At 47.8% G+C, this 26741-nt stretch overlaps 12 protein-coding genes across 12 annotated transcripts; 5 read left to right on the top strand and 7 right to left on the bottom strand.

The window, feature by feature from the left end:
- Positions 1 to 701: 701 nt before the first annotated feature.
- Positions 702 to 2811, bottom strand: FSUBG_13042 (mfs multidrug transporter; the record flags this gene model as incomplete). The annotated part of the gene is made up of 5 exons (XM_036677893.1): positions 702 to 1596; positions 1647 to 1824; positions 2132 to 2250; positions 2302 to 2345; positions 2515 to 2811. 5 exons carry the CDS (start codon positions 2809 to 2811, stop codon positions 702 to 704), a joined length of 1533 nt encoding a protein of 510 aa, XP_036531497.1.
- Positions 2812 to 3566: 755 nt separating this feature from the next.
- On the top strand, positions 3567 to 5520 carry FSUBG_13041 (ferric-chelate reductase; the record flags this gene model as incomplete). Its single annotated transcript, XM_036677892.1, has 5 exons — positions 3567 to 3763; positions 3817 to 3963; positions 4025 to 4905; positions 4966 to 5340; positions 5489 to 5520. The coding sequence occupies 5 exons, from the start codon at positions 3567 to 3569 to the stop codon at positions 5518 to 5520; spliced, it is 1632 nt and encodes a 543-aa protein (XP_036531496.1).
- Positions 5521 to 6847: 1327 nt separating this feature from the next.
- FSUBG_13040 (tat pathway signal sequence domain protein) lies at positions 6848 to 8302 on the bottom strand (the record flags this gene model as incomplete). Its single annotated transcript, XM_036677891.1, has 2 exons — positions 6848 to 8125; positions 8186 to 8302. The coding sequence occupies 2 exons, from the start codon at positions 8300 to 8302 to the stop codon at positions 6848 to 6850; spliced, it is 1395 nt and encodes a 464-aa protein (XP_036531495.1).
- Positions 8303 to 9576: 1274 nt separating this feature from the next.
- On the bottom strand, positions 9577 to 10904 carry FSUBG_13039 (glycoside hydrolase family 5; the record flags this gene model as incomplete). The annotated part of the gene is made up of 3 exons (XM_036677889.1): positions 9577 to 10125; positions 10179 to 10341; positions 10396 to 10904. 3 exons carry the CDS (start codon positions 10902 to 10904, stop codon positions 9577 to 9579), a joined length of 1221 nt encoding a protein of 406 aa, XP_036531494.1.
- A 1023-nt stretch (positions 10905 to 11927) lies between these two features.
- Positions 11928 to 12840, top strand: FSUBG_13038 (uncharacterized protein; the record flags this gene model as incomplete). The annotated part of the gene is made up of 4 exons (XM_036677888.1): positions 11928 to 12140; positions 12195 to 12356; positions 12408 to 12709; positions 12762 to 12840. The coding sequence occupies 4 exons, from the start codon at positions 11928 to 11930 to the stop codon at positions 12838 to 12840; spliced, it is 756 nt and encodes a 251-aa protein (XP_036531493.1).
- Positions 12841 to 13069: 229 nt separating this feature from the next.
- Positions 13070 to 13477, bottom strand: FSUBG_13037 (uncharacterized protein; the record flags this gene model as incomplete). Its single annotated transcript, XM_036677887.1, has 1 exon — positions 13070 to 13477. One exon carries the CDS (start codon positions 13475 to 13477, stop codon positions 13070 to 13072), a length of 408 nt encoding a protein of 135 aa, XP_036531492.1.
- Positions 13478 to 14523: 1046 nt separating this feature from the next.
- FSUBG_13036 (uncharacterized protein) lies at positions 14524 to 14972 on the top strand (the record flags this gene model as incomplete). Its single annotated transcript, XM_036677886.1, has 3 exons — positions 14524 to 14579; positions 14634 to 14757; positions 14808 to 14972. The coding sequence occupies 3 exons, from the start codon at positions 14524 to 14526 to the stop codon at positions 14970 to 14972; spliced, it is 345 nt and encodes a 114-aa protein (XP_036531491.1).
- Positions 14973 to 15609: 637 nt separating this feature from the next.
- Positions 15610 to 16794, bottom strand: FSUBG_13035 (xyloglucan endo-transglycosylase; the record flags this gene model as incomplete). The annotated part of the gene is made up of 1 exon (XM_036677885.1): positions 15610 to 16794. The coding sequence occupies one exon, from the start codon at positions 16792 to 16794 to the stop codon at positions 15610 to 15612; it is 1185 nt and encodes a 394-aa protein (XP_036531490.1).
- Positions 16795 to 18068: 1274 nt separating this feature from the next.
- On the bottom strand, positions 18069 to 19436 carry FSUBG_13034 (Vi polysaccharide biosynthesis vipA tviB; the record flags this gene model as incomplete). Its single annotated transcript, XM_036677884.1, has 2 exons — positions 18069 to 18836; positions 18903 to 19436. 2 exons carry the CDS (start codon positions 19434 to 19436, stop codon positions 18069 to 18071), a joined length of 1302 nt encoding a protein of 433 aa, XP_036531489.1.
- A 2699-nt stretch (positions 19437 to 22135) lies between these two features.
- Positions 22136 to 24435, top strand: FSUBG_13033 (chitin synthase class IV; the record flags this gene model as incomplete). Its single annotated transcript, XM_036677883.1, has 3 exons — positions 22136 to 22189; positions 22246 to 22787; positions 22842 to 24435. The coding sequence occupies 3 exons, from the start codon at positions 22136 to 22138 to the stop codon at positions 24433 to 24435; spliced, it is 2190 nt and encodes a 729-aa protein (XP_036531488.1).
- A 507-nt stretch (positions 24436 to 24942) lies between these two features.
- Positions 24943 to 25509, top strand: FSUBG_13032 (uncharacterized protein; the record flags this gene model as incomplete). Its single annotated transcript, XM_036677882.1, has 1 exon — positions 24943 to 25509. One exon carries the CDS (start codon positions 24943 to 24945, stop codon positions 25507 to 25509), a length of 567 nt encoding a protein of 188 aa, XP_036531487.1.
- A 302-nt stretch (positions 25510 to 25811) lies between these two features.
- FSUBG_13031 (uncharacterized protein) lies at positions 25812 to 26261 on the bottom strand (the record flags this gene model as incomplete). Its single annotated transcript, XM_036677881.1, has 1 exon — positions 25812 to 26261. The coding sequence occupies one exon, from the start codon at positions 26259 to 26261 to the stop codon at positions 25812 to 25814; it is 450 nt and encodes a 149-aa protein (XP_036531486.1).
- Positions 26262 to 26741: the final 480 nt, after the last annotated feature.

The raw sequence follows: 26741 nt of genomic DNA, 5'->3' as shown, positions 1-26741 counted from the left end.
TGATATAAATGCGTCTTACCGGTTTCGTGGTGATTATATGCGAGTCTTGGATATCGAGTTGCATCGAGCGGTCATCATTGCTACCTCCGGGGTTGAACTGAGTTACAGATCGCCTGTTAATTACTTACGTTGATTTATACGTAAATGTCTTTTATGTGGCTCTCTTAAAAAGGAGACTTTTCCACTATGCTCTCTCTAATTGGACTTGGTGACATGGAATATCAATACAGTCAAAAGATACCTTGTTGATATTTGTCTTGGCTGAGGTGACTTTACCAACTCCATAAGTGCCCGTCGATAGCACTGTTGTAAATTTTGGAGATTAACCATGACACTTGCTCTTAGGACGATGTTCTATGTCTCAATCAAAGCAGCCTTTGTGAACAATCCTGATAAATCTGAAGCGAATGCTGTGTGATATCCGGCTTCCCTCCAGGCAGCATCATGCGAAATGGCCAACCTTGCCAATGGTATATCTCAGCACCTATCCTCCGAAGCCAAGCAGTAGGCACAACAGGAATCCAGAACTCACACTTCTCGCACGCCAAGATCTCAAGTCCTGCTGTCCATGAGCGATGAGCCTCGTCTTTCTCGCCGATTAGCAGCTGTTCGTGGGCCAAGGACAAGTGACATACAGCGGCTATGAACCCACGAGGTGAGCCGAGAGAATGCATCTGGCTTACTTGTTCGAGTGCAAATGTTCAGCATCGTATGGCTTCACCTAGGTCTAGCCTCATGTGAGCTATACGAGCTGATACTAGTAATTTCCTCATATGCAGCTGTTGATCGTTGATATCGTCTGGGCAGGGAGGTAGATCACACAGTAACTCCTCAAGTGCTGACTCTGCGGCATCTAATTGTTTCAGACCGATGTTTGCCTCCACCAGTGCCAGAATAAGCCTTCGGAATCCACGACGGACGCGGTCACTTGGATTGATATGCTCAAGTTCAGGTTCCAGTATCTCCGTAGCTTTGATGTACTCTCCCATCTCGCAATACACATCAGATAATCTCCCAAGCAAGACACGTCGTGAGTTCGTAGGTATGGGTTTGATTCGACCCAATGACAGGAGCTCCTCTGGAGATACCCTTGCTGCGTCAAAATCGCCTATGGACTGGAAGTATCGGGCAGCTGTGCTCTGTAACCGAAAGGTCACTTCCATGTCCAAGGTCGATAAAGGCTGCTGTGCCTCCCATTTACAGGCAAATAAAGGCACATCTTTATCGTAGCACTTGATCTTGTTCTCCATCTGGGAAATGTGAAGGCGACCCTCAAGTGCATGGTCCCGACGATTGCTTGGCCGTGGCCCACGCCAGAGAAACTCGCGTATTTGCGCTTCAGACTTGGCAAGTTCTCCATCAACTCGATAGAGTATGCTGCCGAATAGTACAACCGAGGCGTGGAGATAATAGGGCATTGACTTTCGTAACAGCAGTTTGGCCTGCTTTACCACAACATGGCGAATGGCAAGTGAGTCTCTCTCGCAGAAATATAGGACAGCTTCAACAACCTGGGTCTTGAGGGAAGCTAATATCTTGCACCCTTTCAGAAGCTTTTCTAGTATCGGCCACACTTGTTGTTTTACCAACGGTGACCTGGGACACCAGTGTCAGTGATTTTGTAGAAAGTCGGGGATGTATCCCACCAGTCCGTATTTCCCTCATAGCACATTGGGCAAACAAAACAAATGAGCTTCAGCGCTGTAATCCCAAGCACTTCGATCGTTTGTGGCGCCAGACCTTCCTCGAGACTAAATATTCGTTCGGGACTGAGAGACCAAGCTATGGTGCCGTCTGCTTGGATTCTATCGACGACATCTGGACCTGTTAAGGCCTTAGAAAACTTGCTTCATTGCATAGAAGATCGACGAGGTCAGAGGGTAGGCCAAACTGAAGCGCATTGGTTTCACCAACCTCTCCGTCGGCATTCCAACGTCGTTGTGGCAGGCGAACACTCTTAAACAAAACATCTGGTATATCAGTGCCGCTGAGTGCGTAAATTATAAGGAATAACTGATCATGATCAGGAACAAATGAAGCGAACTCGCCAACTAGATTGTGATATAGCACTGGAGGGTCTGTAGGCCAGCTTAATATTATGACGTATTGCACCACGTCAGGTATTACTAACCGCATAGTTGACTAAGAACCAGGCGTTGTACGAGCTCATTGTAATTCTCAAATGATGGCTTGAGAGATGATAAATGGGTGAAGACTTCTTCATCGTCAACACTCAGATATCTCTCATAACTGCGTCAAATCAGCACACTCGGACCTTGTAAATATGACAAAATCACATACGTTGAAGCTGGGACGTCGAGTGGAAGGAAGCCAGAAAATTGCTCCTACACCACCTAGTCTCTGAGCTATCTGAACATATTTCCTGCCAGGGTTTCTCAGATCAGTGAAACTCCGCACTGCGGGAAATAGCTCAGCCACTTGAGGAGTAGCCAGTGTCCGAGCATCCAATTTAGATCGAAGAAATATCACAACGCAGACAAGTCGGCGCCGCACCTCAAGATGAACACGATCCTCTGAGCCTACCCAGAAATCAGCCACATCGTTCTCAAATCTGGAGAATACCCGATCGATAGGGGCAAGGTCAACCTTGTCTACAAACAGGGCCTTTTCCGATCGTTGGTTTCGTGGTGTGATCTGATACTGCACATGACGACTGAGCGAACTAGCCTGCGCTAAGAATTGTCGCAGATGTTGTAGATGGCGATTCAGTGCAGGGACTAGTTCTTTGACTTGGGCCTCGTTGTAGCCCTTCGCCAGGGTATGGATTGTGTTGCAGACACAGCCGTCCATTGTGCAGCGTCGTGTAACCTGCGCGTTTTGGGTTAAGGGTCGTACGAACAGATAGTTGAGTCCAGATCTGCAAACTCTGGAGTGGACTGTCATGCTACGCGCGTTTTTCGGGTCTGTTCGCCGAGGAGGACAGGACTGTACGCGTATTCGCTGTCCACATTCCAGTCGAGCCAATTATCAATCTACCCTCAGATGATCTTATCTGATCTTGTGGATCCTAGCGTGAGAATCCTGCTCGTGAAAATTCGGCTCATATAAACATCCCAGCTAGTTGCCGCCCACTGTAGCCACTCAAGGACAGAGAAACAAGTGTGTGTCGAGCAGGGATCAGCAAACAGACTGTTTCTTCACTGTGAACAATTCACCATGATGAAGAACCCTGTCACGACCCATGACGTCCAGCACAGCCTATCAGGCTTGTGATCGAAACACCGAGCCTAGCTGTCTTGGGGCCGAAGCCGACGGAAAACCGAACGAGATTGATAACAACCAAGCTAAATGGATCTAACGCGTGCTAAAAATTAAGAACAAGCACGACACCCTTTTTGCTAAGATCCTGTCCAGTCAGAAATGGCACCGAGATCGGGATTACTCGTAGCTCGACTGCCACGAAGCGTGACTTGGATCACGCGCGGGGCTCACGCGTAATGCCCGCTTGGCCGAGAATCTGGTTAGACTTATCAATCGGATTTTGACGCAATCTTATCAATCAGTGCGAGATCTGTCATTCTTCCTCCATCATACACTATTCGAAAATGGAGGGCTTCAAACCACCAAGTACCAAGCAGGGCAAGAATGAAGAGGCACTGACCAAGTATGCCGCTTTTCTATGCGGTCTCATGCTTTTAGTCTTCGCCATTCGTCGGCTGCGTGACATTTGTATTACGTCGCATTTTAAACACTCTGGCTCAGTATCGGCGTCCGGGCGTGAGGCATCTCTTCTGGTTTTTCAGTACGTACAATTGTCCAAGCGTTTAGCTCGGTGTATACTCATGCTCTTTGTAGAATTCTGCAGAGACGTCTACCAGCCTCGTGGTTTGGCCGACCTTCTTTGGGGTTCATCGTGATGATCAGCATCTATCTTGTCGGCAACATCGCTTTTTGCTCAAATATGCTTGCGATACCCCAACTCTTGAATCACTGGGCCTCTAGGTTCGGATGGTAGTGTGCACTATTCCGTCATGACATTCTGTGCGTAATTGACCAATGTTAGGATGTGCGTTGGCAACATGGCGCTATGTGTCTTTTTTGGCCTCAAGAACAACCCGCTGGCCCCCTTGGCCTCCATTTCGCACAGCCAACTTAATATCCTACATCGCATCGTCGGTTATACAACTGTATTTCTTCTCGCGCTTCACGCCCTTGTATACACGATTCATTTTGGCCGCCAAGGTCGCTTGGTACAGTTGTTGAAGAAGGAGGATATCGAAGGCATGGGGGCCGGCGTTGCCATGCTTGTACTACTGACGGGGGTGTTTAGACACAAGCACTATGAGCTTTTCTATACTAGCCACATCATAGGCTTCGTGGCGGTTGTGATCTTCACAGCCCTTCACAGACCAAACTGGGCCAAGAAGATACCGATGGTGATGCTCATCATATTCAGCATGTGGACGGTGGACCGACTCATACGACTGAGCAAGCTATTATGCAATCTCGCTAACAACTCAGCGACATTCTATCCTCTTCCGTATAATGGAACACGGATAGTGCTCAAGAAGCCTGGTATGGAAGACGCCTTACCTGGATCGCACTGTTTTTTATGGATTCCGAGACTTGGAATATTTGAGACTCATCCATTCACTATTGTCAGTAATGACTCCTCTGGTCTAGAGCTCGTCATGAAAACGCACAAGGGGTTCACCAAAGCTGTCAGCAGCTTTGCAAACCAACATCTCAGAACTCCTCTATGGGCATCTATTGATGGGCCATATGGGTCGCTGCCAGACGTGAGCAACTACGACAAACTGATCCTGATCGCTGGTGGGAGCGGAGCAGCCTTCACCTTTGGAGTCATGAACCGTCTCATAATACAGCGTGAAAAAAAACTTGCGATTCGTTCTATCGACTTTGTATGGGCAGTAAGGCGTATAGGTATGTTAAGATCAAGCCCTGAGTGCTCAGAAATTGTTTCTGACTCCTTGTACCTTTTAGAACAGATGAGTTGGTTTCGCAGACATTTGAGTAATATTGCGGAGTCTGCATTTCCCATCAGGGTTAAGGTCTATGTGACGGGCGAACGGTCTGCATATGACGCAGTAGTTCATGGCACCGACTCTCAAGTATCTCCTTGCGGAGCAGAATTGGAGGTTCTTCTACGACAGGATGCGTTCCACTACGAAACCATCTCTGAGATGGGAAACGTGCGCGGGTTGACTAGCGCTGAGCCCAAATGCAACCCGTTGTTTGAGAAGCTAGACGTTGATAGAACAATTAGCGAAGGCGTGGGAGCAGCTGGAAGTCATCAGCGAGTTCTCCTCTTAACTTGCGGCCCGAAATCCCTCATGGATGCCGTGCAGGATTCGGCAAGTAAGTGGCAGAAAAAACGAAATATCATAATAGATGTTCACTCTGAGGACTTTGGCGGTTGATGGAATTATATTGGATAGACTTAGAACGCAGCTGATTTTTACGTAGATTTTATTACTCTTTCCTGGTTATGTCTAATTGTCTTTAGTAATGGGGATGCCTACTGGCTACCAGGACTAGCCAGTCGGCAGACGGACGCTGTAGGCTGATATTTCCGTAGCATGCTGTAGAGTCGAAATTTTGCAGATCAAAACGGCAAGAAGGGTGAAGCCCCATCATCTATCACGGTATCATCTCTAAATAAAAGGAATTGTATTACCTGGCGTTGTTTATCCCCAAGTCTATGACCAGACCTCCTACACGCACTCTATGAGGCGTGCTGCCTGATTATGCTGTCGTATTATGAGGGTGTGTCCAGGGTAAGTAGTTGCCACGGACTATCGGGTATTTGTTTGCAACCATGAGAACATCTCCATTGGCCAACGCCTCTTGAAAAAAGACATTCATCTGATCAGCATAAGCATAACCTCTACCGTACTCATGCCGAGCTCGGAGTCTACATCTTTAGCATCTCTCATGCCTAACAAGGTCCAAAGACAATGAGGCCTCATCGCAGTGGAGAAACGGCCTCCAAAGTGGCTCGATCGGCAGACGGGATTTTGCGGATCTCATTTTCTCACTGTGAGAAAATTTTCAATGTAACCTCGTTAACCCTTTCTGGCTCTTAGTGTGCTCACTCGACATCTTATCAATCTGATTACTACCGACTCGGAACACTCTGACTCTTGGGGTTAGCTCGGGACTAACATCTAACTAATCCATTAACTTTCTCGCTGGACTGTCTGTCGTCGTACCGCTACTTCTCGCGGTTGGGGCGTGGAAGTTTGTGGACCTTGGACACCTCCAATGGTCACGAAAGAAGAGAATTGCACAGGGCTCCTTGCTCAACGAAAGAAAAGAGATTTTCACCAAGGAAAATGGTGAGAAGAACAGGCGGATATCGCTAGCTTGCTTCGCTACCTTGATTCTGTTGATCATCGGTAGCTGGTGCGGATACTTCTGGGGTGTTGCAACTGGACACAACGACTAAGATAGTTAGCTTTACCACTTCCAAATCATATCGCCTTGCCGTAGGCCTGGCCATCTACCAATATATCTTTAAGAAGTACTTTATAGCAACTATATTGGTACTTATTGGCCAGAGGCAAGTCGGCCAGAATGATTAATGAAGTACACTACTATAGATAAAGTCACAACTGCTCATCATGATAATGTCCCGAACCTAGGGCAGAGGATTAAACCAGGCTTCATCAGGCTCATGTATATCCATATGCGCATTACTAATAATGTCTGTGAAAGGCCTGTGTCTTCGCAGCTTAAAGCTTAAGCCTGAAGGCAGCAGTCAACTATATAGTTCAAGAAATAAAATTGATACAGAGCACCCAAGAGCCTGATTCAATCTCATCCTTGACAGTGAAATATTTACTACCACCAGTGAAAGAAGGTCTCAAGTAGAAGTGAAAGTCATGTTGTGCACATGCTCATTTGCATAAGCCGGAATAAAATCTGTAGTCAAATACCATCCCGGCTTCTGCATGTTATCCGAGATGACCTTCCCATTGATGACCAGGTTTTCGAACGTAACATTGCTGATCGTCCGGTCCTCATCATAACCGACAAAGATGGACATGCTGGCCTTCGTCCCAGGGTACTTCAAATCACGTACCAACACGTTCTTGATCCCTCGGCCGGGTGACGTGTTGTACTTGGTATTGTACATAACACGGAAGTTAAGCAGTTGGCCAACACGAATATCCTCGACGCGCACGTCATCAATCAAGACGTCTTGGATCAGATTGCCTCCTCCGGGGTTCAGTGCGATGGTCCCTTGGTAATCGACCTGTCCCTCTCTTTGGTCGAGGATATCGATGTTGCGGATGGTCAGACCTGCAATGGTCTCAGGGTCCTCAGTATTGCCATGGGTGCCAATATTAATCGGATGGACAACATCAGCCCACAGAATTGAGTTCTGGATGGTGACGTTTGTCGAGTTTCCATACCATTGATTTCTGTGAGCGTAGACCGCGATACAGTCGTCTGAATTGCGCAGGAAGACGGAATCAATAAGAACATTCTCGCAGCAATACACGTCCATACCATCTCCCCACTGAACAGCGCTGAAGTCGCACCAGTGGCTGAATGTTACGTCTTTTGACTCGTATGCCCTGGGCAAAAAGTTGATCCCGACTAGACGGTCGATCAAGACATTGTTGGATCGGTAGACGTTCAGATAATTTCCCTTTGGACTGTACAAGAGGCCCCGTCCACGTATGGTCACATCGCTCGAGTTGGTCACAGTAATATCAGGGACTGAAACCACTGCTCCGCCGGCGACATACAGAGTTTTCCCAGATCCGACCTCCAACGTCGAGTTGAGCTTGTGATAGCCAGGGCCGTAGTACATGACATCCTTGTCACCCTCGGATGGGACAACTGCATCGGGAGGATTGGTAAAGATATGCAGGGCGTCAAAAATATTGTCGTTGACTTGAACAACAATATCTCGCGGCTCATCCAAAGTGAAAGTGACAACAGAGCCAGACTTCTTAGGAGTCAGGTTGAGGGAGTAAGGCCTGATAACAGCCTTGAAAACTGGACTTCTGAAATATCTGGCTTGGATTTCGACAGTACCGTTAAAATCGAAGTAAGCCAGAGATGAATTGTATTTGATAGAACCGCCAGTGGTGAAGTTGACCTCGTTGAGAATAGGTTGAAACGTGTCAATCTTTTCTCATTTGCCACCGGGAACGCGAGCTTTGACATCGAAAGAGGTTGCGGTAGGGACGCCATCGGGAATAGGCCATGTCTGAAGAATGCCCTTAGGGGTCTTTGCTCCTTCAGCAATGGTGCTTTGATCCAGAAGGAGGAAGCATGCTGACTTGACAGCAGTGCTGAGTCTCATGGTTGTGGCTTTTGTATTGTAACAAGGCGAACACAGTGGATTATGAAGATGCCAGTAAGCTAATACAATAAGACTTAGATGATGTTAGAGATTGACTTAAATTTGGACTGGGCTATGTGTGTTCTTATGAGCGGGAAATCGTCACTGTCAAATATTGAGAACAACGAGGGAGTATTCCATTACGGAGGCCAATCGGCACTGCAATTCCCCGCTTCCCCGGATTTCAAGACTTGGACTAATATAGATTCTGCAGCTTGGCGTGCTGATCTCGGAGTACCTGCCGATACCTTTCCCGTCTCCGTACCCGGCTTAGGGGAGAGAAAAAAACTCAGGATCTCGATACTAAATGATGAAGAACCAAGGTTACGTAGTGTAGACTCATACTAAGTTCATGATATGCTTAGAATACGTTTTGCTGGGTTTAATTTAACTCCCTATTTCAAGGTCTAATATCTTCTTACATGCTGAGGCCGACAAATACACCAGAGCGGAGTGAGGGTAGCAATTACAATGACAGGGGTCATTATGATCGTCACTCCGTGCCAGAAATGCACTGAATATGTCCGATAGATTCTCTGTTGCTTGTAACTCAGTCTGAGGTCCATATGTTCCAGCGGAGCTGTTATGGATTCTTCTTTTTGCCAATTATGACCACAGACACTAATCTAGCAAAAATAGACATCTTTAAGCACTTGAAAGGCTGATCCATACCGCAAAACATCGTCTTCCATTGTCCAACTGGAAGAAAGAATATCGTTTGGTTGCTAGGGGCGAGAAGAGGAGTATCTTCCAGCCTGCTAACGAGCCGATGCGCCTATGCTAAGTAGCTCATAGCTTGAATATTGAAGAGTATCTAAAGTATAGTGTGTTAACGAAACTAAAGGGCAAAGATCAACAGACAAAGACGGTGTCGATTTAGAAATCATGTTAGCATGGCATATTTCGGATTTTCACAAGCCAAATCTATCCAAGGAAGATATTTAATCGTACACTGCAGCAAAGGGCTGACGCATTTTTAACTGCAGGCTGGTGGTACAATGATAGACCTCTCGCATTGGTTATCGTGTATGGATGCCTCATCGAATGCCTAGTCTGGCAGTCAATCAACTAGTTAACTATGGGATAAACACCAGCACAAATTCTCTCTGTTGATACGTTTCAATTCCCTAGCTACCGACTAACTACCTCTCCACTCTCAGTAGCCGAGCATTCGCACAAGTGAAATACGTCTCTCAAATCCACATCTCAACAGCCAGTGCTGAATATAGTAATGCTTAGTAAAGACTACCAGTCCAGTCTTGAGCAGCCCCCGATGAGGTAGCACCATTAATCGGACCCGCCAAATTGACCCCAGAGTTAGTATAGATGCCAAAAGGATCACCGGCATCATTCTGAGGGTTATAACTGCAGCCTCCAGAAGATGGGGGAAGAAGTTGCCAGTACATGTTAGGCAGTCCGACAGAGTTCATGTTGTTGACCTCTGAGACAAATGCCGACTTTTGATCGTACTTTTGCGAATCGACTCCCCATTCCTCGAGATAGACTTTCTTTCCATTGGCCTGGCTCAACCAGCTGGGTAAGTTGGCGCTCCACTGGCCAGGCACGCTTGCGTAGCGATGGACCGAAATGGCATCGATGGCCTTGCACTGCGTGACCGCGGGGAGAAAGGTGCAGCCGTGTGAAAAGTCACCACCCATACCACCGGTGGAGATAAGGATATGGCTGTCCAATCCTGCGTTGCGCATGAAGGTTGCACGACCGCAGGCCCAGCCTGCAGGATCACCGTTCTTGCAGTTGCTAGGTCCAGGAGTCATGGGTTCGTTCTGCGGACTTTGTTAGAGAGCTACAATCTAACGTGATGGCTTGAAGTTCTTACCTGAAGATTGAAGCTGAAGATGGCGTGAGGCCAGTTCTTCCAGACTTTGCCGGAGTATGCGCCCTTGTAATTGAGGATGTACGACAGGCGCGCGTCGTATGCATCAAAGGCATCCTGCTTCTCATAGAAATACCCCGCGCCCCAACGAGCCCAATAGGCGTCCCTTGAGAATGTTAGATATGGCCAATCTTCGCCACTTGTGAGAGATACTACTTACTTTCTGTAGTCTCCAATCAAAGAGTTGCCATCATGTGGTGAGATGATAGCCTTGATATTCTTGTCCGACAACTTGACAAGAAGCTTATCGATCTCATCCAAAGTCACTTTGTTGTACTGCCCGATAGTCGTCTCCAATTGCGGGATGTCCCTGACTATCTGGCTTCCTTTCTGGCAGCCCTTGCTAGCTTGATTGACCCAGAGCCTGACAACTTTGGTGTTGTAGGAGGACAATGTCTGGATGTATGCATCTTGGGCTGAGTCTGACATGCCTTGCAGAAAGTAGTTGTTGGTGCCAGACCAAGAGCCGGACTTGGCCTCGGTCAATTGACCAAGGTGAAGAAGGCCCAGGCACAGTTTGGTGTAGAGACCCTTCATGGTACAAGCTGGTATGAGGGCAAAAGAGAAAGTTGGGTCAATGATGCGTGATTGTGATTTGGGGTCTTTTGGTACCAGAGGGCTATGGGCGATATTTATATTCAAACAATGGGTGAGACCGGCGTCTTGCATATTCAGGCTATATGGTGCATACTTGTAAGACATGTGGTGGCATTGGGGAAGAATGCGGGAGGGAGTCTTCCAGCACCCCAGGGCGATCATTGATGAACGCGATCTTTCGACGGTGTACAGACATGGCAGGATCTTGCGATAAAGCCTATGCCGCTCAGTCGGCGAAGCAAATTTACTCCCATATCAATTATATACCAAGAAATACTTACCCCAGACTATTTATTCGTCGCTTCATAGACAGACTCTCGTTCCCTCACTCTATGAGGCCACCGATGCATCCTGGCCCCCAGATCTCAAGTTCCACAAAGTCAGGCTCGGCCCCATAGATCAGGCTCGGCCCTAAAGACTGCCGTCGTAGCCGGAACCAACCAATCATAAACAATAAGGCGGTGGTGGATGCGCGAATTCATGGCCCGGCCCTGCTAATAAGGCTTCTGTTTAGGGAGCAATTCCACAGCCATAGGTCTAGAAAGTATTACTGAAGATGTCTTCGGTTAGTCCCTCAAGTTCAGCTGATCCGTATACAGATACTACCCCAATTATGCTGACGATCCAAAGAGGTTTATTGGCTGAAGCAGAGAGCTAGACCGTGTCGATCTTTCAATACATGCATGATACCCTTGCGGTCGATAACATCCGCATGTTGCTTGCATTTACGACCTGCTCATTCTGGCATGGCGATTGAGTTCGGGTGAACCGGTATACGAAACGGGCATCCATCGGACGATCTTTTGTGGCGAGATCCAGTGGTAGCGAGCTATTGGTTGTATAAATCCACTCTAGGCACCTGAACCAGGGACGGAGATTCATATTTGGCAATAGACTCCAGCTAGCGCATAATCTGCTGCCAACACAAGCTACTTGCTATTACTCCTGAACCCTCCGCCGGGTTTCGACATATAAGTCCATAAGCCGAGAATTTTCTATGATTATTTTGGAAGATTCACATTGATCATTGTCAATCAATAACGTCCCTCTTTTCCGTCGCAGAACCATTTACCTCTCCTCCAAACTTTCTCCATCATGCCTTCTCTCCTTACACTTTCAATCATGGTCGGCACCATCGCGACACCAGTGGTCGCAGATATTTACAACGTCAATGTCCCCTCTGGCTTCTTTCCTGGTCCTCAGTCCGGCATTGGCTCATGGTACCGCGCCTCCACAGGCCAGGACTCAACCAACGGACAGAGCTGGTGTGGTTACAAATACTACAACTCCGACCCTGTATTTGCTCCTGTAAGCCATTTAAAAACTCATATTCTTCACGAACATCTACTCATGACTTGACAGTCTTTGAAGGCAATGGGTGGTGCCACGTATTACTCCAACCCCGATGCCTGGAGACAGCAGACTAGGAAGTATTGTGGCCTCGAAGCCAAGGTCACGGACCCTACGACGGGCAAGAGTCAGCTTATGTACATTGGTGATTCTTTCGACGATCAGTGGGTTAGAGTATGTTACACGAAGGACATGAGAGAAATTGCTGCTGATACATCCACGTAGACGCCCTCATCCATCGACATCATGATCGATGCGTACTCCAACATCCACGGAAATCCCAACGGTGACAAGAACAATGTCATCAAGGGAGTTCAATGGCAGTTTACAGGTAGGGTCAATACCAAGTATGCTGCACCGGGTGCATCCTGGCCTCCTACGTCCGGTGGTTCTGGCGGCGGATCTGGTGGCAGTTCTGGCACAGGCGGTTTGGGAGCCAAGTGCGATGGACAGACCAAGTTGTGCAACAGCGGCCTCACCTGTCTCTCCCCTGATGGTGTCTGCAGCGACAAGGCCTGCAACTGGGGGTAAGTGATCTTATGAGGAGTGGCATGTTTGGATACTAATTCGTCTTGCTAGGTGCCAGGGATGGTCGTGTAGCTCAAGCGTCCCGTGCCAGAAGCCCTCGAACTGTGTCAGCGGCGTTTGTCGCGCTTAGAAAGGAAATGGTCATTCCGATTATTCATTGGGGATTAGGCTGTTAAGCTTCATTTGATGGGCAAGCATAAGGACGCGGATTCAGATCGGAACTCCTAGCCACCAACACGTGAATTCACTTGTGCAAACTCAGCGTCACATTCCACCTATCTGCTCAATAGTGCTAGATTCTACAAACGGGATTCAAGCTCACTTAAGATTGCATTTCCAACTAAGTATCCTTATTCCCCTCAGTCATCGTCTGCATAGCGGATGTTTACCAGATACTCCAGTTGTCTCTTCTTAGCCTCCTCTACTCGCTGCCTCCGTGCATCAAGATCCTTCTTAAGTTTAGCACACTTGTCGCTCTTCGCCTCCAGGTCTTTGCAGTCAAGACTTTTCACAATCTCGAGATGGCGCTTACACTCTTGGTACGCAGCCTCGGCAGCCTTGATCTCTGCTTCTTGAGCTTCATTGACGCAAGACTCGAGTTTAATGATTCGCATGTCTTTCTTATCGAATTGAAATGGTGCCGTGCTCTTTATCTCTCGGCGCTTTATTTCAATCTTAATGCGCGCAAGGGCATGCCGGAGGTCGGCGATGTTGGCTGCGAGATCGATGCACTCGGTGCAGGTCATGGCATTTGTGTAGTAGTCCATTGTAACAGTGTCCGTGGTACTTACCGTGATTGTTTTGGTTGTGATGCTTGGTGGATGTTGTTGGTAGAGGGTGCTATTGAATCGTGATCGGTCACGTAATTGGCAAGACTTATATAGTGCAAATACGGTAAGGATTGTTCTCTTCAATATTTGTTTTGTTGAACATTTGTTCATCGTTGTATCTCACAGACATATTAAGCACCAGCTGTTCATTCGACACTGCTTGTTCACGGACTCTATGCTTCGAAAGCGTTTGAATTGAACAAAGAACATGTGGTGTTCTCTATGGGGATGACTGCCGCCTGTAAGGTTAAGCTTGAGGCTGCGAACACAGATAATGAACGATAACACGATATCTTCCTGATATAAGCTTTCACCCATAATATATGGTGTTCTCAGATTCCGCTTGATATCAATAAAGCATGTTGCTTAAGTCACCAATGCCCCTTGATATTCGTCGTCTCTACCGGTATTCACGACTACGGAAACTGACATGACGTGTTCGTTCCTGTTGAGGCTTGAATCTCCCTTCGAGCTAATAATCCTCAACTTCTATGCGATACAGATAACAGGACATTCTTATTAACATGATGTCTCAATTCGAGAATAAATCAGTATCCTGGAAGACTCTTGCACCGCTAGTTCTTGATCGTCGGTCTTTTACTTCTTGGTATGTAATGCCAGTCAAACAAGGCGGTGAACACCATCGTGAAAACTAGCCAAACACTGTACGCAGCTCAGCCTCTTACCAGCTGATGCGCATCGGCCGGAAAGGCGGGAAAGGCTTGCGACGTCATAAAGTTTGCAGCGTAGCATCGAGTAAGATGAAAACTGGGGTTTGCATATCAAGACAGTGTCATAACCAGTAGTCATTGGAGAACACCGTGCATGGTCAATGCTGGAAGAATAACTGCCGATTTATTACTACTATGTAGGGTGCTGGCGGTCAATGTCAACCAAGAATAAATATTTCATCTTTGTCCCAAAATCTTCTACTTACAACATCGTGTTCGACAAACTGTCTTATACAATCGTCATCAATCACCATGATGAGCATTAGATCTCTCATTCTTTCATGCCTCCTCATTGGAGCTGTCCATGCGTATGTCCAGCCTCTCACTCACATACTGAGCCCTCAACTAACTCACCTCAACAGAAAGGACTCCAAGGATCTCAGCAAGCACAACTGCTGTCTCCACATCAAAGACGCCAGCGACGCTTGGTGGATGACAAATCCCGACGTCACCAAAGATGTTTGCACGAAATATTACAAGGATGTCGTGAGTATATCCCCATATCTACTCATGACCATAACTGAAACAGTTTCTAGGCGCAATTTGACAACAAGACGGGGACGTGTAACGAGCGCAAGAATGGTACTATCAAGGATGCGGACTGGAAGAGCAAGTGCAAGGCTTATGGAACTTGGCTGGGCTGGGCTGATGATCGGGTTGGTGCTGGGCACAACGCAACGTGTTATCCGATAGACGCATGAGGTCTAGGCGTGCTCATTATCTGGTCTGGATATGCCCGGTCGAGAACGTCAGTCTATGTCGCGGGAAATCGAGTAGTTGATAATACTGATAATCTCACGACTTTTTAGGTTGAGGCCCAACCACGAGGAAACCAACCATCGGCGATAGTGTTGTGCGGGAAAGACTAGTGATGTATTGCGTGCTCTCTTGTTGGAATGGTTAGCTTAAGATATTGACTAGGCTGCCATGCCGGGTTCAGGTCTTTGAACATTCAGAGTTTATTTTATTGATATTGCCTAAATTCGTCCTGTTTTGGATGCAGCAAAAGGCTCAGATGGGACGTTGATCGATGGCTTGTTTCGCAGTCGCCCAACAGCACAAATTACAATATCTCATTATCAATCGGACTCTAGCTGCCTCCTATCTAAACCAGCAGTCTAACAGTCTTGATTGGCAGACACACCGTATCGATCATAACCGACGTTTGTAGGCTCAGCTGACTTGTTCGTGGCGTCAACCTTAAACGTGTTTGGCCGCATGATGAGAACAAACATCGCCAGAACTCCACCAAACCCCAAGACACAAACAATGTATTAGAATAAGAATTAAAATCGCTTAATATTATGTTTCAAGAATTAAAAACTAGAGTATTGCCTATTAGATCCATCGCGCCAACATCACTGATCCCAAAACCCAGGTTATCAACCCTCCAAAACTCGCACCAACACTCCTCCCACTCAACAGACTGCTCGCCGTATTATTCCCCCAAAGCCACGTCACTACCCCAGCACCATCTTCTTGATCAATACTGCACACCATTCTACAAACATCCTCATCCCCTCTCTTCCTCAAAAACCTCCCTTTCGGGCCAGCGTCATCCCGCTTGTGCTTAGCAGATGCATCACTGGTGTTGTACAAGAGTTGAAGCCACTGCATCTCCATGTACGCTTCTTCGCCCGTCGTCATGTTCTGGGTCCAGACGCCGCCGTCGCCCCATGTGTTGAATATCATAAGAGATGGATCGCGGGGTACTTGGAAGGAAATGTTGGCGACTTGTTTGCCGTTGGCGTACCAGATTGATTGGCTTGGTGTCCAGTCCAGACGATGTTCTACCCACTTATTCCATTTGAGATCATCGGGGAGGGTTGTGTTGCGCGTTGCCTTGGGATACACTTCGCCTTCAATGCTGTAACCTGGATGATTCGTGTAGTGAACCCGATCGTAGTCTTCACGGGTCAGAATCTCCATGTCGGCTTCTTGCACGTTCTTGATCTCGTCGGCAGGGACGTATGTGAACATGGCCATACAAGCGCCGGGTGCACCTCTCACGCGACCGAGGAATCTGATAGAGAGAAATTGGAAGCGATCAATTGAGTCGAACTCAGATGCGACTTGAAAATCTTGCTGTCGGTTCGTTCGCATGGAAAGATATGTTTCCGACGCTGGGTTCTTGTCTGGGTTGGTCCGGATGTAAATGTTGTTTGCAGAATTGACCATGGGGAACCCCGCGCCATAAGCAAGAGTGTCGTGACTTCTTCGGTTGCTCCAGCTTTGGATAGCCCAAAAGTCCTTCCATTCCTTTTTCTTGAAGTATTTGCTCGTGATGTCTGCTTCAGCGGATGCATTCTCTCCCGCGATCGTGTCCGGAATTCGAGCGTAGTCTCCGAGGTTTCTAAAGTCCCAAAACCGATGCTGAGTGTAGTATTCTGGTTCAATGCCGTCTGTCAGGTAGCAATCGCACTGATTGGCCTCCCAGTCTTGGGGCTTTGTCTCTGTCCCGTTATCTTGAGCCCTCGTCACTGCGATGAGCACCAAGACCAGGAGGTTTCGTGAAATCCTCATTTTTGTTGATGATCGCCGTGCATGAAATGCAACATTGGCAACGGATGCATTAAGCTTAAGAATAGATTAAGGCTGCATCAGGCGGTCGGGTCTAACGTTGGCCTGAGCTGGGCAATGCAGGAATCAATAGCGTCGTCTCTAGCACCAAATCACTGCGCCTGGCGAGCCATGATGGTCGATTAATTATGCCATTTTGGGAACGGCTCAGTAGCGAGCGTGAAAGTGCGCAACGGAACGTGCAGGGAAGGCCAAGAAAGTTCATTTGTTCTTGGCGATAATTGGTGCTAAGAGGGAAACTTGCATGCTAACGCCACCAACAACCGTCACAAGGCTGGTGGTCGGCGATTTAAGGAGATGCCATTCAAATTCCTGGAAAATTGTCTTGGATTCCATGTATGTAAAGTGAAACATGTTGCACGTGTGAGTGGATTGAGTTAAGCTTGTTTTTAAGACATTCAATGGTCTAAACGGTGATATTTAGTGACGTGTTCTCCTAAACCCACTTAGAATCCAAATAGATCTTGGCTAGTTTGGAATCATTGTCACCAGTTCAACCAACGATGTGTAGCACAGGACACATATAACATCGCGTTCTCATCACCATTCTTTCCTAAACCTTAATTCAACTGTTATACTACCTAGTAATAGTTTCTATCACTTATTGAAGTGGGTAATTAGCTTGCTATCCTGTCTGCTTAATTGTTAATTGTAATTCACGTCGCTTACCCTGAACGCCGGGGAAAAACGTCGTTATCTTATCATGTGCCTATCTCATACAGTATCTCCCAAATACAGCTAGCTCGGTTCCCTCTTGACTTCAGACCAGCTTAAAATTAGCGGGAAGGCCAACATCACCAAAAATGACATGTAAAAAAATTACCATCTACATCCGTTGCCTCACGGAGAGCGGCTCATTATGCCACGCTAAAGCTCACAATCCAACAGATCATATTTCTCACCAAGCTTAGCGAAATGGAGTTTCGCATTGCCATATTTAGCTCGAGACGCGGCATGATACGACAGATTACTCGCAATTTGAATGTGAGAATAGGAGGCTCAATGGGTCAAGAGCGGACTGTGAGGTGCCCTCTAGGTGAATGATGGCCAGGAGAAGATGGATTGCGTCAAGTGATCAACTCAATTGAAGATGCATGTTAAATGTAATGAGAAGGATGTCGAGATGTCTATTACTCTAAGCTATTATCTTGCGACATGATGAAACTAATAAACCCACTTTTTTACCAGCCAACGAAGGTATCGTACAAAGTCCTCAATCACTTGCACCAGCTCTCAACGCGAACGCCCTCCAATTCTGCTAGCAGAGAAAAGTCCATGTTGTGCTGTTTCATAGCCACGACAATGAGGTCAAATGACTCCAAGAAGTCCTTGTACCAGTTACACTCATCAAGACGGGGAACCTGAGGCACAGCTTCCTGCTTGACCAGAGCATCAGCCCAAGTGAGGTCAATCTGAGCACCCGAAACAGCCAAATTTCGAACAAGCGCGACACCAGGTGAATTGTCAAGCTGAGACTGGCCCGGCTTGAAACCAAGACCCACGACGAGCACACGTGAGCGACGATCGGTAGCGGGCAGTGAGTCGATGAGACGTTGGGCAAGCTTGGCCGGTCTGTCACTCATGGCTGATGAACAGGCTTCGAGCAGCGGGAACGAACTGTTGGAAAGGAGATAGTAGGGGTTGACGGGGATGCAGTGTCCGCCGACACCGACACCGGGTGCATAGGGCATGTAGCCAAATGGCTTGGTAGATGCTGCAGAACAGACCTCGTAGGGATCGATACCGTGAGGGATACACGCATCGGCCATTTCATTGGCGTACGCGATGCAGACCATCCGTTGACAGTTCTCGTACAGCTTCATCATCTCAGCGACTTCAGGTTTAGAGACGGTGACGACATTATCGAAAATGGTGGAGTATATACGGTCGATGGCATCGAGGGAGCCGGGGAGGATGTCTTCAAGACCTGATATGATCTTGGGGATCGATTTGACAGGTGGATCGGTACGGCCTGGGTCAACGCGCTGTAATTGTGATTTAGTAAGACTTATGATGATGAGCGGCAACTGATGAATGAAGCTGTCACATACCTCTGGAGACATGCCAGCAAAAAGACCAAGCTTCTTGGCGATAGGTCCGACCAACTCACGGGTCATACCAACGGCAACAGAGCTCTCAATCACAATAGTCGAGCCCCGACGAGCAATCTGACCAACCATCTTGAGAGCATCACAAAGATACGAAGAATCGATGGACTTGTCAGGTCGCAACAGTGTAGGCACCGAGATGAGAAAGTGCGTAGCAGCGATAAGATCGTTCTGAGTTCGTGAGAAGGTAACGTTCTCATTGAGCTTGAACTCCTGTCGCAGATCTTGAATGCGCCTCTCGGAAACATCAAAGCCGATGACTTGATACTTGGAAGAAAAAGAGCTGACGAGATGTTTTCCGACATAGCCGACTCCGACGACTGCTACTACGGGGATATCGTGGGGAGCGACATCAGTACAGACTTTGAGGGTGAGGTCTGTCTCTGAGGGGGCGGAGCTGAGGGGAGGAGTAATTGGGTAGAAGCGGAATGTAGAGGGTGAGTCTGAAGGAGTCAACATGCCAGCGAAGTCCTCCATGTTGACAATTACTTGAAATATTGATGGGAAGAATATGAAAGCAGGAGACAATGCGAAGTTGAGCGAGGGATTTCGAATGGGAAAGATTCAACGGTGCTCGACCCTCTCATACAACGAGAGTTCAACCCCAACCTCTTAAATGTCCTTCTCCAAGCTCCAGACCAGCACTTGAGAAAGCTTCAGCCATCATAACAATACTGAAGTATGCATACCATTAGGGCATGTGAAAAATAATCCCTCCAGGCCTTCTGGACTCTATTCCTGCAAACACCTCGCACAGCAGCGCCACTAAGCCAGAAGAGCTTCGACCCAGCTGAACGGTTCCACCAAGGCTGTGATCCTGGCTCAGAGTTAGTGGAAATAGCAGGAGGTGTGGATTCAAGGAATTCAGTTAAGCCTCGTTTCTTCTGTAGCCATTTCATCGCGAGCCGTGATGTTGAATAGCAGTATCTCGTTGGCGGACTGATCCTTGAGGCATGTTGACATATTCTCACGCTAAAGTCGGTACAAGGATCAACGAAGAAGCTTTATGTTGGGCAACCATGCAGGGCTGTGAGATGTTCTGAATATTTGGAGACCAGTAAGCGAAAGAGAGAAGTGATAGGGACTATTGATTCAACCAAGCCAACGAGAGCCTAAATCGCCTCCTCTAAAACCTGACGACTAATTTCTAGGCTCTAGAACGATCCACAGGATAATCCCAAGACATGATTGATCTTTTCTTTACCAGGTCACCCTTCATATCAATCCATTTCGCTTGTGGTCGGAAGCTGAGTACAGTATCCGATGGCTCGGAACCAGCTATTGATTCCGGTATCCTCCCGTGAGCAAATCACAGGCCAGGGGGATGCCAGCCCGTGCTGGAAAAAGGAATATGGCTCTGTCGGAACTTTTGCAGCAGCGTATAAAAAGCAAAGCATGCCGGCAATGCAGCATGAATCTCCCCACATTTAGCTCCAGCTGAATTGAAAAGACCGGAGAATAATATTATAAAAAAGAAAAGCGACATGAATTCATTTCCTGTGAATTGGGTTATCGCCATGCTGTGTAACGGGAATGCGGGACCATATGAGACACGGCACGACTTCCTGGTTTTGGTTGGTGTTGAGATCAGCCTCAAAAGCAAGACTAGCGTTGGCTAGAGGAAGAGGTTAAGACGGGTTGACATGGATGAGGCACATTAACCACCGCATTATTCCCATTAGTGGCGAAATGAGGCTGAAGGGCAACCTGATTGCTGTGGTTGCGTAATTGAAGCGCCGTGTTGCTGGGGAGTAACAAATGCGACTGGGTCTCAATACTCACTGCGAAACGGCAAGTTCAGTACGATATGTTATTCTCCCATTGAGACTCAGACTTCCCACTCTCCTCCCATTTCAACCATTTGGGCGCGGATGCCAAGAGGTTAAGCTTATTGATCCGCGTGGCACTACGCCCGTATTCATGCATCAAGGCGCTTTGGTGCCTGGATAAATTACAAGGGTGAGCCAAATATGCAGTTAAAAGGGTTGGAAGATGTTTTGATCGCTGGCTAGATTCTTGATATGTCTTAGTGGAGTAGACTATTGATTCAGATCTACGGGTCGCTGCGTCCATATTAATCCAGCCGTGTTGAGTTAAGTGACTTGTCAGATCCCGGAACCTGTTTGGGAGAAAAAGCAACCTCAATAAAGCCCCGATGATTGATGATTGCCTCCCGCTCAGTCGCAATGTTATGCTAATTGCCGAGAAGGAGATTTCTTTGGGATCACTTCGAACAGTTTTATCCTGGCGAAGAAGCAAAATTGCGATCTGTAGCTCTGTGTGGTTTTGACTGGCAGAACGTGACTGCATCTCGTTGGGTAATGCCAACTCACATATGACCGGGGTAAGCGATCAATAACAGGGGGCTTACCGCCTGGGACATTCCGTTCAGTTGATCTGCCATCCACCAGCGCAATAAGGCTGAACCATGTCCACGCTAACAGTCTCGACCAGTCTTTCTATCTGTCTTATCCTTGAACCGAGAGTCAACCCAATATTTATGCATATCCTCTCCCCAAGATCCCTGTTGAGCTTCCAAAAGGAAAACAGTCGTCTTCTTTTGGCGGCCATGACACCACGGTCCTCACTTCAACCTCCGGGACTACACGGACACCTCGTTTACTGAAGGCTGCTTTTGACGCAGTTTTCATTTGAGCCTCAGCTGGCTCACTTCAATCCACTAGGCTAAAATCAGTAGTCTGCTTGCCAAGAAGAAAAGCACATCGTTGGTAGGGGTTTCGCTAGGATGTCGCAACCAAGTGATCGGGCTCCCAGCACCAGGGACACCAAACTGACGGTCGAGCCCTCAGCTAGCCATACCGATCCAATTTAGATATGTCTAGAATTCTTAGTTAGCGAGACTATTGCTTCCCTGCATAGTGAGGCAAAGGTAAGTTGTCTGCCACAAGTCTTAATTGCAAATGACATATTTTGCTCATATTTTGCACATTATACCAGAGGATAAAAGCCTTGGCTTGAGGAGGAAGCTTGTGTTATTTAGTTTGCAACTTCAACCGGTAACTACAATCCTCTCTCTTCATCCTTGAATTATCGCTGAGGCACCGCTCTTTACCTCATACCACCTTGCCACTCGTTTCTTGGTGTTTCACGACATTCCAGCGTCCTCTTCTAGCCCAATCTCTTCTCTTCTTTTGCACACCGTCTTTGGTGTAACGATGGCATCTCTCACCACTAATCCCCCACGTTCCATCCTCATTGGCAAGCAAAAGGTTCGTCACCGTTACACTGCCTCTTCCTCCTCTTTAACTGACATCTTCTGAAACAGGATCAAGTCCATGCCAATGCCCGAATCGTCCACGGCAAAGCCCGCTCCAACGGTTCAGATGTCTCAGACACTGAATATCCCGTCGTGCCTATTCCCGCATACCTCACCGACGAAGCTTCATCGAATGACAGCTATCGCGCTTCACAGCCTTCGTCTCTGAGATCATGGATCCCAGAGTCTGTCGGTACACCTGACACCCAGAGAACTTCGGTGGTCAGTCGCCCTGGCTCAAAGGGCACCGATCTCATCGCTCCTATTCCTCGTCTTCCTGTCTCGATCAGCAATAACACTTCTGTTGGCTCTCGCTCTGATGCTGGACACTCGTCTACTCCTTCCCTGGATAATGAGATCACGCCTGTTCCTCAACCCTCGGCCGAGCGCGCTGGCGGTCCTGTGTCCAAGAGCGACGGTGCTGAACAGGCTAAGCCCAAGGTTGAGACTGTCACTGAGGATGACGTCGGCAATGCTGTCTTGTTGAAGCGCGGTAAGAGAAAGGTTACGACTCAGAAATACGTCCTTACAGCTGGTCTGGTCGCAGTCAAGTAAGTCCATCACTCCATCCCATCCCATCGCGCTAATCCTGACTCGCCTTTCAGCTTCATGTTCATCTTTGCGAGTTGGTACTGGCCCCGGTACTACTACATCTACCTCCCCTTCATCTCCTTCCCCCTCGTCCTCAACTGCATCATGATCGCTTCCATCGCCGTCTTCACCTTCATCCACTGGGTCAGTCCCGAGAAGCAAATCAAGCCCTCCACCCCCGAAAACATGGTTTACGTTATCCCCTGCTACAACGAGACACTCGAAGAGTGCACCCGCTCTCTCGACTCCCTCGTCAACCAGACCGGTCTTGAGAACCACAAGAAAGGCATCATGGTCATCTGCGACGGCCGTGTTCGTGGTCCCGGTATGACAAAGACTACCGGGGATTACCTCAACGAGGATATCTTCCTTCATCAGACACAGAGGAAGAAGATTCGTGGCGCTTACACTGCTTGGGACGGTCAACAGATGGATATCGAGATCTCCAAGGGCTTTTACAAGGGATTGCCTTTCTACTGTATCGTCAAGGACCAGAACCAAGGCAAGCGCGACAGTCTCATTGTCATTCGATCGTTCCTCTACAAGTTCAACACCCGTGCCCAGAACCCTCAGTCCATCTTCTCGCGCGAGTTCCTCGACTCCATGACTAGCTGGCTTGAGAACGAGGTCAAGATGGACAGCGTCGATCATCTCATTGGGATGGATGCCGATACCGTCTTTGAGGACAAGTGTGTCACCGAACTTCTCAAGGAGTCGTACTATCCCAACACTGTCGGTGTCTGCGGTTACGTCGCGGTTGACTTTAAGGATGGTAACTGGAACCTCTGGTCCATGTACCAATCTGCCGAGTACACTATTGCCCAAGGTCTTCGTCGTCTTCATCAGTCTATCGCCACCAAGAAGGTCTCTTGTCTTCCCGGCTGCTGCCAACTCCTCAAGATCTGCGATGAAACCTGTGGCGACCTCGTTCTCATCGACCTCTTCGGTTACTTTCCCAAGCACATGGACGGTATGCTCAAGCGCATTCGCGCTACAGCCTCAGAGGATCGCAACCACATTTGCCAGTTGCTCGTCACTTTCCCTCATGCTCAGACACGCCAGGCTCTTCATGCCCGCGCTTACACTGACGTCCCTCACTCTTGGAACGTCTTCCTCTCTCAGCGTCGTCGATGGACGCTTGGTGCCACTAGCAACGACCTTCTCCTCTTCTGCGCTTGGAACACTCAATGGTGGGAGCGCATTGTCGCATTCTCTAATGTTCTCACCTGGTCTCTCAACGTGTTCGTCATTGCGTCAATCGGTTGTATGATTGTCGCCTTCATGAGTCAACCTTGGTGGCTAATCATGTGTTTCGCTGGTGTCATGATCATCCCTCTTCTTTACTATGCCATCATGGCCACTTGGCTGCCTCGAAACCTTGTTGAACGCGCCCAGTTCCTGCTTGGTCTTGCTGTCTTTGTCTTCTTGGGTCCCTTTCTCAATATTGCTGTTATGCTCTACGCTGTTGTCAACATGGACAATTTCGGTTGGGGTAAGACAAGAAAGGTTGTCACTGATGATTCTGAGGAGAAGGCATCACAGAAGGAGGGTGTTTACTCCGACAGTAGCTTGACTGAGCCTAAAGAGAAAGCTGGTACGGGAGTGTAGGATTTGAGTTGCACAATGGGTTGGGTATCGAAAGGCGACTAGACATTACATAGCAAGAACATACATTAGACAAACATAATTAATTGTAATACATATCCTGATTGCTTTCTCAGTTGACACAAAGTGACGAGCCTTTTCTTTTCTTGCCCCTCCCTCGGGCCGAACTGGCAGAGGCTGCTGCTGAAAGGCCTCTCTACCTTAGCGCTATCACGGGCCTTGGCGTACTGTATGTCCAAGGCGCTTTGTACATCATTTGCGCTATTCAGTTAGAGTCATGTCAGCTTACTCAGAGCTAGTATTGGGTCATCGCCCTGTTTTCGAAAGAGGAGATATTATATCTAGGAGAACTTCCCCAGCTGATTATATCCTCAAAGCTACCGTGAAAGATACTTTACCATCGCAAACACTATCTGCTTCTGCATTTGATCCTACAGATTGCACTTCACGGATTGAATTTGAACCTTTTGCTCCGTCGTTGACAATATAAACATCCCTTAACGCGACACAATGGCCAGCAAAACCTTTCGGCAGATCATATGGCTTGTGGTTTCAATTATCCTACTGTCATACCTCTTTGGACTCCTTCTACCAACCAAGCTGCTCCGTCTATTACCAGTCATCTCATCGATAGTTAGCCTACAATTCGCTTACGACGAGTATGCCTTCCTCTCCTGCTGGACGATACGTCAATACCGAGTGCAGGCAAATGAGCTACTACGGCTTTGGTTCACCAACTGGGGACCATGGGGAACCAAAGTTGTCTTTGCCAGCTTTACTCTCAGTTTGGCAAGCGGAATCGCGAATACCGTTACGTCTTGGAATGGCAATGGGGCACGAAGTCTCGTTTTCTTTTACTTTGCCGGAACTCTACTTGCGGCTGGGCATCTCCTGATCTTTGGTCCCAAGGCAATTGACTTGCTGGCCAGAATTCGCCGTAATGATGCTAGTGCTTCAAGCATGGCATCGCTAGAACTGTGGTTAGAGATGCACCTCACGAGGTCTTTGGTGTTGGACTTGCCAGCCGTCGGCTGCTTCATCACCGGTTTACTTCTCGCCACGGAGAGCGTTATATAAGATTTGCAAAACATGCGTGTTTCACAGGCTAATCACAGGTTGGAGAATATGACGGTTGCTACCGTAGCGATACATGTGTTGGATGCAATAAGTTTAAACTTATCTAGTGGGCGAGGCCAAGTTCCGAATGGTTCTGACAGAGATCCTATATTCGTCTTAGAGTTTGTCTTGCAAATAAACCTTTCACCATTTTTATAAAGGCCTCTCACCCCTAAGTAAAAGGGAGCCTCGCTGATCAAGTATGATAACGAGAACAAAACGGGCCACATTTATCATCGGCCAGCTTCCTGTTCGATGGCTCCTCAGTTGTCAGCGAAGCTGGTGGCAAGAGTAGGGACTGTGCTGGTGAAAAATGTAGAATGAGGCTCAGTGGCCAGCTGTTCCTCCGGGATGGGTATCTCACGCCAGTAACAGGCAACCTCTTTCCAAGTCGTCTTCCAGCAATCCGTTCCGTCACTGCCACAACCGACCTTATTCTCAGAGTCTTGAACAAGGCATCGCTTGTTGGCTTGTCCCGAGAACCTAAAGTGGCCGCGTCGGTTGCCCCAGTCCATACAGAACTCTGTCATAGCAGGTACTGAAGTTCCTCTGCATCCTTCGTTGGCATTGACACGATAGGCACCAAAGTCGGTATAGAAGATGCCATCATCACTGTGACAACTGCCAGCTGCGCAATTCGTAAAGACCTCCATACGGTCTGCCGAGACAGTCAAAGCCATTGCCGCGATAATTGCAGTGAGATCGAAGCGCATTTTGATTCTGGGGCTTGGTGCTGAGTGGAGTTGATAAGAAAGAGATGGCCTGAGCTCAGTAAGGACCAGTAAAGTCTGAAGGGAAATGAAAACTTGAAGTGGTTGTGAAAGCTTGTTCCATGGTGAAGAAAGACGAGATCCCTCAGTATTTATAGCTAAAATTCGCATAGTTGACTCCGACTATTCAAAGCAGCTGTTCGAACCGCCTTCCACATATGGCTAAGGACAATTCTCGTATATTGAGTTTCTTATTTACTACTCCAGATTCAGAAAGCAGACCATGCCGGCAGTTACAAGAGGCTAAGCGCTTTGGACATCTCCAAATTATCATAGGTTGTCTCACCGACATGATACGAGGAGGAATCTAGAATATGAAAACCTAGCAATAGTTCTTCTGTGCCTCACGGGCGCATGCAATCCTTATATATAAGCCTCCATTCGGTGACGCTGTGATTAGCTGCCTAAAACTTAACCTTGAAG

The sequence above is a fragment of the Fusarium subglutinans genome, assembly GCF_013396075.1.
Source record: "Fusarium subglutinans strain NRRL 66333 chromosome Unknown NRRL66333_c0000305, whole genome shotgun sequence".
In the NCBI taxonomy this organism is placed as follows: Eukaryota; Fungi; Ascomycota; class Sordariomycetes; order Hypocreales; family Nectriaceae; genus Fusarium; species Fusarium subglutinans.
The sequence above is the reverse complement of the archived record's forward strand: the minus strand, read 5'-3'. Positions and strand labels throughout refer to the sequence as shown.